Raw genomic sequence first — 15439 nt, forward strand, 5'->3', positions numbered from 1 at the left:
CCCCCACTCGGTGGAGTCGCCCTTGTTCAACTTGCCTTGCGCGACCTGCAAAAGCGGCAGGCTCTCGCGGCCCTGCGTCTCCTCGCCGTGGTCGAAGACATGACATGATAGAATGCAGCACGTGTAATAGCAGGTCCGAGACGGCAGAGAGAAGACTTCCCACGGGAAAGCGCGTGGGGTATGTTTGCTATGGGGCAGACTCTGCCCACTGTGGGGTCGGTACGGGGACAGCCTGCCCCACAATCCCAGCTTTGGCCGCTTTCATGTTCCCGCGGGAATGGGCGGGTGGTCGTTCTCCCGCCTTGGCAATTGGTCGAGCGGGTAATTTCTACGCTTGCAGACCTGCTTGTTGTAGTGAGTTGCACCCTGATATCATGGCAGGCATGTAATGCTTAGAGGAAGAGGCGCTTTTGGTAGGAGAAAGTAATATTATAAGTCGCCAAGTGAAAGAAGGAGAGGACAAGAAAGGGCAAAAAGAAAAAGAAAAGAAAATCAGGATATTCAACACACCTTTTTAGGTCACGTAAACCTATGTTGGCTTGCCTCCCGAAAAGGTAAAACTAAACACCAAAGCAAAGATGAGTGCAAGCACCACAGCTATGGCGCCAAGCACACACGCGCTGGCGCCGCTGGCCAAACCAACCCCAAGTATCGACGCCGTTCCGGCAAAACCCAAGGCCAAGGTATCAACCATCGTGTCCCTGATGGCTGGAGGGACGGCCGGTGCCGTCGAGGCGTTCACGACAGTAAGAAACCAGCCCAAGAAGCCCCTGGCATGGTAGAGAACGCACTAACACCCTTCTACATCAGTATCCCTTTGAGTTTGCCAAGACAAGAGGCCAACTCCTGTCAAAGGCCGAGCGTTCAGCCAACCCCTTCTCCATCATCACCACCGTGGCTAGGCAGGAGGGGCTGGGCGCTGTTTACACAGGCTGCTCGACTCTGGCAGCAGTAAGTTGTTCGATACCCCATCCATCTCAGTCATCCAGACGGCACGTGCAAGTCACGCCTGGCCGCCGCTAGCAGTAAGGATGCACTAACATGAACTGCCGTCCAGGGTGCCACTCTCAAAGCGAGTGTGCGCTTCATGTCCTATGACACCATTAAGAACATCCTCGTCGACGATAATGGCAAGCTTACCACCGGCCGTGGAATCCTGGCGGGTATGGTCGCCGGCGCCGTCGAGTCACTAGTCGCTGTGACCCCTACGGAGCGCATCAAGACCGCCTTGTAAGTCACGGCCGTTGTCCCTACATGCTCATCATCTACTCCCAAGGCCTCACTCCGGCCTGGCAGGAGATAGCAGACAGAGACATGGCCACCTTGGCGCAACACGCTAACCACGGCAAACACAGGATCGATGACGCCCGCTCGGCAGCCCCGCGCTTCACGTCCGGGGCGCACGCCCTGCGCACCATCCTGGCCGAGCGCGGCATCGCCGGGCTCTACTCGGGCCTCGCCTCGTCGACCCTCAAGCAGTCCACCACCTCGGCGGCGCGCATGGGCTCCTACAACGCCCTGCGCGAGCTCTCAAAGTCCTACGGCCTGCCCAACGACAGCACCGCCGTGACCTTTGCCACGGGCGCCACCGCGGGCGTCATCACCGTCTACGTCACGCAGCCGTTCGACACCATCAAGACGCGGGCGCAGAGCGCCAAGGGCGCCAGCACCGCCGAGGCCTTCAGGAGCGTGCTGAGGGAGGGCGGCGCCAGGGGCTTCTGGGCCGGCAGCGCCATGCGCCTGGGCAGGCTGATCTTTAGCGGCGGCATCATCTTCACCGTCTACGAGAAGATCGCCGCTGGATTATCAAAACGGGGTCTTTGAGAAGATTATATTTCCTTGGCACTTTGTTACCTCCCTTTGTGTCTTGCTAGTCTGTATCATTACTGTCTGTTTCTCTTGCTTTTCTTTTGGTGCAAGATAGCGCTGCTCGCCCTCCTTCACTTGTCGTCCCGTGTTGATGTTGATAGAGGTTGGAGCTTCGGGTTTGGCGCCGATACAGGTTGTGTTAAACGATTTCTTTTGGATAGAAAAATCCGCAGGGTCTGACACAATTATTATCTGTTCATGATTGACTGACGGAGAACATGGAGAACAAAGTCTTCAACTTTTCACCACTCGAGCGGTAAAGGAAGCCGAAGAATGTTGTATTGCCCGAGGGAGATATCCGAGATTTAATACTTGAATATCCTGCTTCCACGTCACTTAGCTCTTGATAAGGTACAAACTGTATTCAGACTTCGACAGTCTGAATCGACTAACGTCTGAAGCCGCCATTGTTATTCCTCCCAACAAACTATTTCCTCATCTTGTACCATCACATCTAGGCTGAGACTAACAGAGCCATCAGAATATCGATTGCCCCTTTATCAGCGAATGAACGGAAGGAAGGGGCCCGCCGGGTATATAGCTTGCCAGCAAACCTGGCACCTTGCTATTAGCCGGGCGTAGCATATGTATACAGCTTAGCCGCCTAAGATATGGCAAATACACGGAATGTAAAGATGCTTCTTCATCATGGTCGGGCCGCTCAACATTCTACATTCAGCGCGCCTAGCTGGGAACATCAATACATCGACAAAGAGAAACGCAGGACCAAGGGGACTACAAACCATGGACCAGCTACCGCCATTCTTTATCCCGCCGACCGCACACCCACACACCCACACCGCCGTCTTCCTCCACGGCAGGGGCGGCAACGTATGGGCCCTCGTGCGCGCCCTGAGGCTCTGGACCAATTCCGACGGCCACAATCTCGCCCGCGCCTTCCCGACCTTCCGCTGGGTCTTTCCGCAGGCGCCAATGCGGACCCTCGCCGCAGCCACCGCCGCCGCTGCCGCCACCACCTCCCCCATAACCGCCACAGTGTCCTGGCCGCAGTGGTTCGACGTGTGGAACGGCGCCGACTTCGGGGACCGCGAGGGCTTGCAGGCCGAGGGGCTGCGGGAGCAGGTGCCCCGCCTCCGCGGCGTGCTGGCGGCCGAGGCGGCGCGCCTGGGCGGGCGCTGGGACCGCGTCGTGCTGGCCGGCATCAGCATGGGCGGCGCCGCGGCCGCCCACGTGCTCTTCAACCTCGACGTGCCGCCGTCGGGCGGCGGCCGCCTGGCCGCCTTGGTGGGCCTGGCCTGCCGCTGCCCCTTCGCCGCCAGGTCGTCGTCGCTCGCCGACATGCGCGCCGCGCTCGCGCTCGAGGACGGGGTCCCGGGCGGCGACGCTGTCGTGCGCGGGACGCCCGTCCTGCTCGAGCACTGCCTCGACGACGAGCTCATCACCATCGAACACGGACGCCGCATGTGTGAGATCCTAACGCAGTTTGGGGCCGTGGTTGAATCGCGAGAGTACCCTCATGGAGGTCATTGGTTCAACGCGCCCCAAGGGGCCAACGACGCAATAGCATTTTTAAGAAAACACGTTTATAACCCCGACTGTAACGTAGTGGCAGATGACGGATGAGCCAGGGTGTGCAAACCACATATGGTGAGCTTATAAGTCTTCATTGTCGAGTAGCAAGGGCAAAGGAGGTGAAATAGAAATCAAGTGCTGATCGCTGTTTGATGATTATTATGTTCTCATGAGCAAAGCCTGCCCAGAAAATCTACCAACTAGGCCTAGCCTATGACTACCTACTAGGTATTTAGATGGTCACCATGTTGCGAGGGCTCCCACGTCATCTCTCAGAGATAACAAGACCTCTCAATCCCCAGTATTAACCGTCCGTACCGCTGCTCCGGAAAGTCGCACAGAGCGCGGCGTAGTGATGCGTCAGGTCGAGGACGTTCTGCGGCAAGTTTGTGGCCTGAATGATGCTCCGGACCTTCACTGCGCCCTCGTCCTCAATAAGAGTCCGAATAGTGTGCAACAGCTCGGGCGAAAACTCCGAGTACCAGCGGTACTGCCACGTAACCAGACGGATGACAGCCGCCACCGTCTCACGCGTGCTGTTGGGCTTGCTGTTTTCAAAGGCGCGCAGGATTCCTGAGAGTGCCTTGGGGCTGAATCGTTGGCTCAGGCAGGCTCTGTACGCCTCAACTGCCTCCTCCTGGTGGTGGAGACGCTCTGCCAGCGCCCCCAGAATCTCCCACTCGTCGGCCGACTTGTTGAACTGCATTTGCTGAGCACGGTATTGCGCTTTCTGCGTACGCCAGATGGTATACATGCGAAGGTCTTCATACAGAACCATGAACAGGCTATCGAGCCACCTCTCGCAAAGTCGCTTGTTGTTCAGGCGCGAGTGATCCTCCGGCACAACGCCCTGTAAAGATGGGCCAGTCAGTCAAGGCAAGGCAAAAGGGGGAGAGGGAAAAGGGGGTGTCATAGACAATGCTTACATTCTCCTGGTCGCTCTTGACCTCGGACGGGTCAGCTGTGCTGCTGGGTCTCTCCAGGCCTTGTCCGTTGGCGGTCAAATTGTTGCCCGTCTCTCCCTCTATCTTGGAGTCGGTGTCTGAGTCGGTATCCGACTCATCCTTGGCCTTCTCCTTCTCCTTCTCCTCTTCCGGGGCAGGGTCGCCGTTGGCCGGCTGCTGAGGAGAGCCTCTGATGCCATCGATGCTGGCGTTGCGCTGAGCAGATGCGCTGCCCTCCTGCTTCTCTGTCCTGTACTCATCCTCCATCACAAAGACGGTGCTACGGATCTTCAGGAGCTGGTCCCATCCAATCTTGGCCGTCATCTCGGTCAAGACCTTGTAGGCCTGCTTGAACGTACCGCGATACTGGGCGGCACGCAAACTCGCATAGCTGGGGTCCACCTGCTCGTTGTACCTCCCTTCGGGCTCGCTGTCAATTTCATCTAGCCTCGTCTCCACTAGTGTCGGTAAGTAAACGTCCTTGGGCTCCGGCATGAGTGGGGCATCCTTGTCCTGGTAGGTGAACATAGGGCACGAGTTGAGAATCGTCAACGCATTCTCCCAGTCTTCCATGGCGACATAGACCTCGGCCAGTCGAGCCCATGTTCCGAATTCGCTAGGCGCTGCGATCGTGCTCCTGTCTGCACAGCCCAGGGCCATCCGGAGTCTGACTTCTTTCTGCTCGGGAGCCGTCGCCAGCTTTGCCTTTTTGAGGAGAAATTCGGCCTGGGTGTCAAGCATGACGTAGTCCATGGGTGACTCTTGAAGAGCCTGGTGCAGAATGCGGACGCCCCGCACTTCCTCGTGTCCCTCGAACAGAACCTTGGCGAGCAGGGAGGCGACCTCGACATTCTGCGATCGAAGCTTCTCAAACAGGTTGATGCCCGACACGAACCTTCCTGTGGTCTGGAAGTACTTGAGAAGCCCGCTGACTAGATGATTTGAGACAATGTTGGGAACCTGCACAGTCGAGTCGGATCCCAGTTGCCATCCTGTAAATCACTGTCAGCAACTCGGCTTAGCTTTGATGAGGGTTCAAGATCCCCGGGCTAAGCTGACCTCTGAAGAAAAGCTGCTCGGCGGCGCTGAGAAAACGGTGCTCGGTTTCAGTGTTGGTAACGGGGTTGAATCTCCGCACACCCATAATTTTGCGGATGGTTTCTCCGCTCCCATCGTCCGCATACGAGTAGGCTCGAAGCACGCTGCACAGATATGTCTCCAGCCACAGATCATCCGTCGCCTTCTTCTTCTCGCCTCTCTCATCCACACAGTAACTTTCGACCGAACCGGGGATGGTGACGTGGACGCGCATATCAAGGCGGGAGAGAGCATTGTAGCAGCTGCCGGTCGCGATAAAGAAAGGTCAGCATGTGGTTCCCAGAAGGCAGGGGCAGGCCTATCGCGCCGACTCGAGGGGTACACTGACCAGTAAACGCCCTGCACTATCTTGGCCGTCGCTGCCTGGCCGTGATCCTTGTAGGTGAGCGTGTTGATGTACGCCGCCAGGCTGGCCGAAGATGACGCGTCAACGCCGGTGACATGGTGGTATACGCCGAACTGTAGACGCGCAGAGTGGCATGTCAGCACCGAGAAGTCGGTCGCGGGGCCCGGAGGTAGCGGGGTACGCGTACGTGTTTGGCAGTGTTGCCCTTCTGCTGCTTGGTAAGGTGAACCAGATCAGGGGGGCCCAGCTCGCGCAGTGCGATCAACTGGTCTGTACGGGTGTCAATTGCCTCATGCAGCACCTCCTCGGTGATTCTGAGAGGTGGTCAGTCTGGGCAGTGGTGATTGGTGGCGTTGGGGGGCTAGAGACGGACTCTGGAACAGCTGGCGCAACCATGGTGGCGGTTTGAGCCGCGCTGAGTGTGCTCAACGCTCACGGCTGAATTGCTCGGCCTAGCTGCCCCACGGCGAGGCGTGGCTGGCAACGGCCAAAGTCTGTCGCGAGGCGACAAGAGTCGTCTTGGAGGTATGTATCCAAGTGATGCGACGGGCGCCGAGTGCGGGATTCGAGTGAGGATACGTGCCAGGCGAGGCTATATGCCTCGGTGCCGTTGGTCGTTTTGGAATCAAACGGCGATGGCGTTTGGTGCCAGCGCAGCGAATCTTCAGCTTGCTCCCACCTTGAAAACCAGCATCTCATTCATGCACCAAGGCGCACAGACCATCTGAAATTCTCATATGAGGTGGAGCAACAAGCACAGTAACAGGTGTCCAGGATCACAAACACTAGTGCGGTGGATCTTGGTGGTACATCAGTTTGACTTGGTTTTCTAAGGAAGAAAATGTATCTTGCTCCACCGCACTAGTGTTTGTGATCCTGGACAGACCAGGGCAATCAGTACCACAAAAAGACAGTGCGGTTCGCGCACCTGCAGGCGATCCCGTCATCTGTTCCAGAACGCCCAATGAAGCAGCCCCCAGTCCCTGACCTCGCTTGACACCCACAGCCGTAGGCACTACGTAGGTGGTGGAGCACCGCGACAACGGTGCTGTAAGTACCCCAATTAATTTGTTCGTCGCGTCAACCTGCTCGCGACTCGACATCACCAAAGCAAGCAACGGATATTGAAGCGGCATTTTGCAACTCGTCAAGTTGTCGCTCACCCCAAACTGCAATCGCCCATGAAGGCGGCGGTGATTGGCATAGGCTCTTATTTCTAGAGCCGCCAAAATGGTGCGTACCTTGGCCACATCCTTGCGCTCCCGATCTGAGCTCCTCGCCATGACTTGACTGACGGGGAATATGCTGCTCAGCCTGCCTTCACCTCGATAAACGACGACCGCGAGGAGAATGTCCTTGCCGAGGAGTTTGACAACACACGGCAAATCCAGATCGACGATTCGTTGAAACTATTCCAACAAGCCCTCAAGCTCCATGCTCAAGGGCCCAAGTTCTACGATGACGCCGCCGCCGCGTACCGGTCCTTGTTCGATTCGGCCATCTTCAAGTTCCCCGAGGCCACCACAGAGTACGAGCGCGCACACGGCTCCCAGACGCCTCTCCTGCCGCCGGGTACAGCCTTTATCCCCACCCTTGATATTGCCGGACCTGATGGCGACTTGGGGAGTAGTTTACTCCAAGGCTACTACCTGGCATACAAGAATCATGGCCACTTCAGACTCGATCGTATCCGGCACAAAGCCAGAACGGCCGGTGGCCCAGAGGCTTCTCGCGCTGTTTTCGCGCAAGAGGAAACCCAGAGTGAGGCCCTGGATGTGCTCGGCGACTTCAATGCCGCTCTGGACCGCGACCCATCGGATGCTGAGATGTGGAGGAGAGTGGCGCGCGTCTCTGCTTTCCTGAAGAGCGCCCGGCTGAGCCGCTACTGTTTGGAGGCTGCCATCGAACTCGACGATGACCCCGCCGTGGTGAATGTCGAGCCGCCCTCTCTAGCCGAAGGCTACGCCGGCGAGCAACTCAAGAACCAGCTCAAGGTCCTTGGCGACGAGATGGCCCTGTCGCACCCCATCATGGGACCTTACCTCAAGGGCGAAATGGCTGCTGTTCTGAAGCGCTACCTGGATCCCTTGCCATATCTCCCGAATCCCTTAAAGGCGCTTGGCCCCGCCGAGTCATCAACAAACGACACAGAGCCCCGGCAAGTGCTTGATTTAAAAATTGCTTCCTGGACTGAGCTTGGAAAAGCTCTAGTTGCCATGGCTATGGAGAAAGGGATTTCTGGGCAAGCCATCACGATTCAAATGCCCGAGCTTCCCGAGGAGGATCGATTCGTTCAGATGGAGGTGGACAGCCAGCTCCAGGACCAGGTCGAGGCGCAGGTCCAGGAAGAATCCGCCAACGCTCCTGTCAGCAACCACGAGTCCGACACTCCCAAGACGGCCGAGTCTGCTGGCTCCAAAACAAAGGCCGAGAACACACCGGCCGCGAAAGACTCGACGCAAAAGGATTCAGGCCCCATCGCTCCGCCATTACGCAAGCGTTCACAGTCGGAGGCAGGATTGCCAGAACCAGGAGAGGAAGAGAATGGCGACTCTAAGCGTCCCAAGCGAGCCCGTCGCCGTGAAACAGCGGCTGAGGAGTCCATTGACCCTACGAGGCTTATCGCCACCCAGCTTCAGCCATTTCAGGCCGCGGATGCGAACCTTTTCCAGATGACCAAGAACATCCTGGAGAACTTAGGGGTCGTCGATAAGGGCGCCTTTGACCGGATATCGGAGATGCTGGATTCTTGCGCATCAGAAGACCGGCTGAGCAAGATCACCTCGCAGGTTGCGCGGGATCTCTGGACTACCATCGACACGGTCAGCGCGGAGAACGCGAAGCTCGTGTCTGGCAAGCTGGACACTCCTGCACTGGGATTGAACGCGTTTCTCGAGCACACAAAGTCGGGGTCTGTGACGACGTCAGAGATCCCGGTGGCCGACGAGACGATCGGCCTCAAGGCTTTCGTCAAGCGGATGAACGAAGGCTGGTTCAGTATCCAAGACTGTGCCTTTGAGTGGATATTATCACTGTGTCAGAGCTACTCCGAATCCAGGTGGTCTGAACAACGCAAGGTCTCCGTGGTCCAGGTCATCAGCCGTATGGACGAGGCGATCTACCAACGGACAGTCCATCAAATCCAGGTTCAGGCGCAGAAGGCTGGGCCTCTAGCCAAAGAGCACTTGCCCGTTGAACACCTAGTCCAGATGCTGTTTGAGCTCCACTTGGATGTATACGAGCGAATCACCAACCCCAGCAGCGTTGTGGATGAGGCCACACGGAAGGACACAAAGCTTCGTCTAGGGCGCTGGCTGAATCTCCGGTCTCAACTCTTTCAAGAGTTTGGGGGCGAAGCTCGTGACCGACTTTCCCTCCGCTTCTGCTGGGCTGTTGTGTTCTCAACTACTCTCGAGGACTCTGCGATGCCTGACCACATCCTGCTCTCCTGGCAGTCCATGCGGGAAGTGCTCGAGGATGTCGGGGAGGTTGATATCCGCCTGCCAAACAACGTGGTCATGCCCGAGGTTTCCCTGAAAGCTGTGGACAGGGAAATTAGCAAACTCACCACAATGGACTTCTTCTTGAGCCTCTTCCAGGAGGAAATGGACGACCCGGTATCCGTCATCAGTAATCTTGAGCCGGTGCTTAATTCGGAGTCTGTGATGGTGCCTACCAGCACTGCCGCCGCCGGAGGTTCGCCCGCGAATGGAGAGGGCCATGATGACAATCAGCCTCGCCAAGATGCGGTGCCAGTGGCCGAGTGCGCGACACAGACCCTCAAGGACCTCTGGAAGTTTCTTCGTGGGAGCGGCACGGAACTACGTCTGTTCCTGTGGAGGCGCCTTGGAGACGCATACCAAGCAATCAAATACACCACCAAGAAGTTCTCGTGTCTGCTCAAGGCCATCGAGATGATAGTTAACGACTTCGCGCGGGACACCTACGTCGACTCCTCAGCCGAGGCCCGCACTGGCATTCTGGTCCTTATGCTCAAAAACCTGGACGAACTGCTGGTCGACGCTCTCACACTCGCCTTGAACGATAACACCTCCTTCGACGTCATCGACGAGCAGCATTTGACATCCATATCGGCAGCCCTGGCTAAACTCAGCTGCATCCTACACGTCTGCGCAATTTACGACGACGAAGTCGGCGTCGGCTTGAGGCAGTCGGGCGACAGCAACAGCGGCAACAGGAAGATCCTCTTGGAAAAACTGCGTGAATTTCAGTCGAGGACATGGTGTCTGCAGTACACAGTTATGAAGGTCGGGATCCAGCAGAACAAGGCTTTGTTCACAGATCCATCCAACGACCTGGCGGAACTCCTCGGCGCTATTCATCAGGTTCTGGGCCTGCGCAAGGCCTGCAAAGCCTCCAACAAAATCTTCCTCAAGATGATGCGAGTCGAGCTGCTCAAACAGGACGGCATCGAGCACTGGGAGGACTACCTGGCCCAGGTCCTATATGACCTTCATGGACTGAAGCTTGGTGTCGGGTCGTGGGAGGTTGAAGAGCACGGCTGCCCATCTGAGAAGCTCGAGAAGCGCGCTGCAATCAACCTGGTTGAAAAGATCACCACGCTGGCAAATCGCATGTCGATGAAAGACCTCCTGAAGTCGGAGCTCAAGACAACCATCGAGCATGTGCAACAGGCCATCGGACAGGCCAAGTCGACCCCTCAGATGATCCACAACCTGCGAAACTTCACTGAGTATCTCAAGAAGCCCATCCACCCACTGCGCCTGTACCAGGCGTGGAAGGGTACGGTCAGCATTGATGCCGTCACAGTCACTACGACCGAGGCCGGCATTGCCAAGCACGGCTGGTTTTTCTTGCTGGGTATGATTGCCTTCAGCAAGTTCAAACAGGTGGATCTGAACAGGCGACAGACCCCCGGAGCGACCGACGACCTTCGCATTGGGCAGGCCTTTTTGCGAAACCAGATCCAGTTCACGCCAGATCGCTGGGACGCGTGGCTGCGGCTGGCCGAGTGTTTCGACTACGAACTTGACGAGGCTGTCCTCTGGACGGCCGACAAGATCAATAAGGATCGGGCCGAGCTGCTTAAGTTCCAGAGAAGCTCCATCCACTGCTACAGCCTCGCGCTGTCTCACTCGTGTTCGATGTCAAGGGTCCTTTCCGAGAATGACACTGAAGCACTCTTTGATCTGTACTACAACTTTGGCATGCGCATGTATGCCTCCAGCCGAGAGCCTTTCGGCATGGAACCTTTCAAGCATGCCGAGCTCGAGAGGTTTTTTATTGAACACCCTGTCGGAACCTACAAAAAGATCATTCACATGGAAATGACAGCGTACCAGGTCTGGAAGTTTGCGGCGAACCTTTTCAGGAAGGCCGCCAAATGTCGGCCGAAGGACTGGAAGTAAGTGCGAACTCGCCTCCAACCACTGATCACCGATGCTTCCCCGTAGGGACAAAGTCAACAAAGACTAACAGCAGAACAGGAGCCCGTACATGTACTCCAAGTGTCTCTGGAAAATGTACCAGACCCCCGATGACGACTTGCAGGAAAAGATCAGGCTCACCAAGCCGACAAAGGAGGATCTTGTTCAGTCCCTTGAAAAGAGTGTGGAGGTGGTTTCACTGCTGCCAAAGCCACGACATGGTCAGGATCCTATTCTGGAGCCACACTACAAGCTGCTCACCATTCTGTACAAGCTCGTCGCCCGCGGCGACACGACTGCGCAGGAGGCTGCCAACATCCTGCAAAGACAGCCGCACGCTCTGCGACGCGGCGAGGAAATACTCATTGGCGACTCGGACGACGCCGAAGACTGGGATGAGTTCATCATCAAGTACCTCCGCCAACTTCGTGATAAGGACAAGTCGAACTGGCAGCACCGCATGATCATTCGACATGCAAGGATCCTATTCGATGCCGACGAGTCTTCCGGGGCGCAGAGCGAGACGGATGCTAACGGCGGAACTCTGATGCAAGCCAAGGCCGCCTTCTCGGTCCTGCGCGAGTCCATGTTCACCAAGACCATGGTGATGAACGTCTGGAAGTGCGATGCCGAAAGGCCTGGACGCCACCATGTCTACACTGAGCAGTACGTGCGCTTCATGACGCGCCTGCTTCTTGTCATGAACGATCGGGTCAACATGGAGGCGCTGCTGCGCCGGATCCGCAAGAAAGGCGTCGACTTCTACCACTTTAATGAGCTGTGGCAGAGTTGCGTGCTCGCCTATGTCGGGCAGATCAGGCAGGCGTATCAGATTACCGAGACGACTGAGGAGACGTTTAAGAGCACCAGCATGGAGGAGTTTGAGATCATGGGAGAGCGCATCTCGGAATGGGCCGGCAAAGCGACCGCGCAGCACGCGGCTTTCGATGCGATGAAGGAGGCAATCGAGCTCAAGAAGCTGAATACGAACCTGACCAAGGCAGCTCCGATTGACGACCTCATCAGCGACTGCTACAGCCGCCTCTACACCGAGATCGCCCCCGACCTTCCTGGCCAACCGCCGGCACAGATAATCGAGGAGCGGCAACAGAAGACGAAGGAGGCGGCCGAGAAGAACGCCGAGGAGGAGATGGACGGCCCGCGGCCCTCGGGACTTGACGGCTTCCTGATCGCTCTCGATACTCGTAACAGCAGCAGGGCGGGATCCGAGGTCCCAGATCGGGCAGACAGGTCTACGATTGGAGGCGAGCACACTGCCCGCCCAAGGAGGGCTGCTGGTGTGCGACGGCCGGACATTCTTCGCAAGGCCGAACAGGCGGTGCAGCGTGCGCTGGAGCCGCCGCCCAAATCCGCAGTCAGCGTGTCGTCCCGCGGCGATGGCGGGCGCAAGTCGAGAGTCGGCTCGACGTCGAGCGGCAGGCATAGCCGGGCGACGCCGAATCCAGACGCGACGGCACAGGACGACGACGAGGATGAGGAGCAAAACGACGTCACGGATCATGAGAACGCCGGCGATGGCGATGGCGGTGGCGACGTGGAGATGAAGGATGGTGATGATGACGAAGAGGCCGTCGATGAGACCATCGGGGCGGACATCAGCATGGTCACGGGCGAGGACGACGTGGGCGCAGATGGTGGTAGCGAGCGGTCTAGCAGCCCGCGTGGCAGCCTGCACGACTCGGCCGACGACGAGAGCGATCTCAGCGACGTGCCCGACGACTACGAGATCAACATGCCTCCAAGCCTCATGTTCCCGAACCTACACCGAAGTCTAGAGCCTGGACCGATTGCCACTAGCGAGAGCGAGGACCCGGCCAGCCCGATGGATGAAGACGAGCGCGAAATCGAGGAAGAGGGTGAGGGTGATGAGGATGAGGGTCCAGAGGAAGATCTGGGCGAGGATACCGAAGACGACGAAGATGAAGACGAGGAGCTCGAAGATGCAGAAGAAGAGGGAGAAGAGGAGGGTCACGACGACGTGACTAATAACGCCGAGGACGAGGTGGACGAAGAGGAGGATGAAGATCTTTGATCATACATTGACTGACTCGATGTGACTCTACACACTCCTTGCTTTTTCCCTCTGTCGCCAAAGGACGCTGTAATTGTTTCGATATCATGGCCGGTTTACGGGGCTATAAGGTTCTAGGTGTTCTGGGTCGGACATTGTCGAGATGGGTTTTGTTTGTCGTTGCTTTCGGAGTTTAAAAGAGGTCAGGCGAGGCACCACATGCGACACCCAGAACGGTGTTCGGCACAGGACGGCATTGTTTTCTCCTTCTCCTGCATTTTTCGCCTGTTTTCTTTTGACATTCCCATGTAGAATACTGGCACTCAGCCTGAGCGAGCGACCCTTTCGGACGATGCCTAGATAATCCCAAGATTATTGCATTCATAAGGATAGCGCGTGCGGCTCGCTACCGTTGAATTGTGGAGCAGGATGGTGAGTTCTGGAGCATTTTCCCTTCAAGATAGGGCTGAGGCTTGGCAGCCGTCTTGGCAAACAAGGTCTCGGAACGCAGGCCCATGACCAGGCACCCAGCAGTTGATTCTCCATTCGTTAGCCAAGGCCCGCTTCGACTTCACTTTTGTGAAAGCTCCGGCTTACCGCTGACGTAGTTATGCACCGTGACGAAGTGACCGCCCGTAGCCGGCGTGACCACAAGCTTCTGCCCCCTATCTTCTCGAGCGGTTAATCCTGCCCGCAGTATCGGATGAGGAACTCCGTGTCCGAGTTTTCCTCCCAGCTGCCGTCCTCCTTGGTCTCCGTTGCGTACGGCCCTATCCTCATAGCTCAAATATCCATACGTAACATACTCCGGGTTGGCCGGCTCCCCTTCGTGCTGCCCGTGCCCACGCCACCCAGTTGAACTCCCACTGCCCTAGGTCCCAGACGGACGCCTCGGCCGACGAGACCTTGGGCTCGGTCAGGGGAAGCTGCACCATCTCATGCTAGATGCCGCCGCCGAGTTCCTTAAAGGAGCGGTACATGCCCTCGTCCGACAAGCCTGTGGGTTGGGGAGACGTTACCATTCCCGTTGTGTTAATGTAATGTTTGGTTGTGATGCAAGCGTCATTGTTGTACCGGCATTGTTTTAGGTTAAAACGCACGAAAAACTTTACTAATTGCAGGGCTTATAGGCGGTTATCGCGTTTTAAAGCATATGTATAAATGTGTTGTTAAATTTAATTTGTAAGATGGGTTACTCTGCTGTACTGTAACCTCTCACTATTTACGTGCTGAATACCATTTTTTTTACTTGCTGGCTAAAGAACCCCAAAATTCAAAGGACCTTCTAACGTCGCGCTGGATCTTCCTCCCCGCCTCCCCCCGCCGCTTTGTCTACCCAAATCGGTTAAGGGAGCTCTTTTTTTCTTTTCTTTCTTTTCGTGTTCCCCACCACGAGGGAGCTTGCCTTCCAACCCAGGGCTAGCCGCGGCCGCCGTTGTAGTCGGCGCCGCCGGCGCGCCTCAGCTTCTGGACGACGTCAGCCGTCTTGAGCTCGGCCTTGTCGTCCGTCTTGATGTCGAAGCTGAAGTGGCTCAGGACGCGCTTGACCTCGTTGGTCTCGTTGATGACGCCGCGCATGCGCATGCCCCTGACCTCGCGGCCGATCCAGACGACGAGCACGAACTTGACGCGGGTGCTCTCGCTGTCGTTTGCGTACTCGACGCGCACGTAGCCGAACTGGCCCTGGCCCTCGTCGAAGCGCGAGGTCAGCTCGTCGAGCCCGCCCGACCCCGTCGCCGTCAGCGTCAGCTCCTTGTCCTTGCCCGAGGCGTTGGACAGCAGCAGCCAGTTGGTCTCGTCCTTGTCGGACCGCACGCGCTCGTAGGCCTCGAGGATCTCGGGCGTGTCGACCTTGACCTCGCGGTTCATCGTGGCGGGCGGGAGTGGGTTTGCTTTCTCGGCACCCTCGTTGTCGCCCGCGTGAGAAGGCGGTGGTGGGAGGGCCCGAGGGGGACCGTTTGCCCGCGTCGGGTTTGTTGGGCTGCTGATGGCGTGGAGGGGGGAAGGAGGGATGGGACACACAGCTCGGGGCGTGCGGTTCTGGATGGGGCGGATTGAAGAAGGCGGAGGAGGCTCAAAAAATTGTGGGTGTCTCTAGCAGCCCGACATATCGTGGAGGCCAGGCGGGGGAGCAATGGCGGACTCGGTTGGGTGGACAGGATAAGAGCAGACGACAGAAAGGACTCGCGCTGCTGGCAAATGCGGCTGA

General features: G+C 57.3%; 6 protein-coding genes across 6 annotated transcripts; 3 read left to right on the forward strand and 3 right to left on the reverse strand.

Moving 5' to 3' along the window:
• Nucleotides 1–376: 376 nt before the first annotated feature.
• GGTG_03838 (tricarboxylate transporter) lies at nucleotides 377–1824 on the forward strand (the record flags this gene model as incomplete). The annotated part of the gene is made up of 4 exons (XM_009221621.1): nucleotides 377–746; nucleotides 811–951; nucleotides 1058–1230; nucleotides 1356–1824. Exons 1-4 carry the CDS (start codon nucleotides 579–581, stop codon nucleotides 1822–1824), a joined length of 951 nt encoding a protein of 316 aa, XP_009219885.1. The 5' UTR covers nucleotides 377–578.
• Nucleotides 1825–2613: 789 nt separating this feature from the next.
• On the forward strand, nucleotides 2614–3453 carry GGTG_03839 (carboxylesterase; the record flags this gene model as incomplete). Its single annotated transcript, XM_009221622.1, has 1 exon — nucleotides 2614–3453. One exon carries the CDS (start codon nucleotides 2614–2616, stop codon nucleotides 3451–3453), a length of 840 nt encoding a protein of 279 aa, XP_009219886.1.
• Nucleotides 3454–3482: 29 nt separating this feature from the next.
• On the reverse strand, nucleotides 3483–6461 carry GGTG_03840 (bud site selection protein 7). The gene is made up of 6 exons (XM_009221623.1): nucleotides 6164–6461; nucleotides 5978–6104; nucleotides 5773–5903; nucleotides 5406–5686; nucleotides 4329–5338; nucleotides 3483–4252 (listed from the first exon to the last, which is right to left on the reverse strand). The coding sequence occupies exons 1-6, from the start codon at nucleotides 6184–6186 to the stop codon at nucleotides 3707–3709; spliced, it is 2118 nt and encodes a 705-aa protein (XP_009219887.1). The 5' UTR covers nucleotides 6187–6461; the 3' UTR covers nucleotides 3483–3706.
• Nucleotides 6462–6856: 395 nt separating this feature from the next.
• GGTG_03841 (hypothetical protein) lies at nucleotides 6857–13620 on the forward strand. Its single transcript, XM_009221624.1, has 3 exons — nucleotides 6857–7023; nucleotides 7104–11176; nucleotides 11259–13620. Exons 1-3 carry the CDS (start codon nucleotides 7021–7023, stop codon nucleotides 13249–13251), a joined length of 6069 nt encoding a protein of 2022 aa, XP_009219888.1. The 5' UTR covers nucleotides 6857–7020; the 3' UTR covers nucleotides 13252–13620.
• Nucleotides 13470–14472, reverse strand: GGTG_03842 (hypothetical protein). The gene is made up of 3 exons (XM_009221625.1): nucleotides 14331–14472; nucleotides 13828–14227; nucleotides 13470–13770 (listed from the first exon to the last, which is right to left on the reverse strand). The coding sequence occupies exon 2, from the start codon at nucleotides 14163–14165 to the stop codon at nucleotides 14007–14009; it is 159 nt and encodes a 52-aa protein (XP_009219889.1). The 5' UTR covers nucleotides 14166–14227; nucleotides 14331–14472; the 3' UTR covers nucleotides 13470–13770; nucleotides 13828–14006.
• Nucleotides 14473–14649: 177 nt separating this feature from the next.
• On the reverse strand, nucleotides 14650–15099 carry GGTG_03843 (hypothetical protein; the record flags this gene model as incomplete). The annotated part of the gene is made up of 1 exon (XM_009221626.1): nucleotides 14650–15099. The coding sequence occupies one exon, from the start codon at nucleotides 15097–15099 to the stop codon at nucleotides 14650–14652; it is 450 nt and encodes a 149-aa protein (XP_009219890.1).
• Nucleotides 15100–15439: the final 340 nt, after the last annotated feature.

The sequence above is a fragment of the Gaeumannomyces tritici genome (genome assembly GCF_000145635.1).
Source record: "Gaeumannomyces tritici R3-111a-1 unplaced genomic scaffold supercont2.2, whole genome shotgun sequence".
Taxonomy (NCBI): Eukaryota; Fungi; Ascomycota; class Sordariomycetes; order Magnaporthales; family Magnaporthaceae; genus Gaeumannomyces; species Gaeumannomyces tritici.

Coding starts and splice junctions, on each gene's coding strand:
- GGTG_03840 (XM_009221623.1), bottom strand. CDS start 6,186: ATGGTTGCGCCAGCTGTTCCAGA. Junction 6,105..6,163: donor GTTGCGCCAGCTGTTCCAGA/GTCCGTCTCTAG, acceptor ACCACCTCTCAG/AATCACCGAGGAGGTGCTGC. Junction 4,253..4,328: donor TCAAGAGCGACCAGGAGAAT/GTAAGCATTGTC, acceptor CCATCTTTACAG/GGCGTTGTGCCGGAGGATCA.
- GGTG_03841 (XM_009221624.1), top strand. Junction 11,177..11,258: donor TGTCGGCCGAAGGACTGGAA/GTAAGTGCGAAC, acceptor ACAGCAGAACAG/GAGCCCGTACATGTACTCCA.
- GGTG_03842 (XM_009221625.1), bottom strand. CDS start 14,165: ATGGTGCAGCTTCCCCTGACCGAGCCCAAGGTCTCGTCGGCCGAGGCG.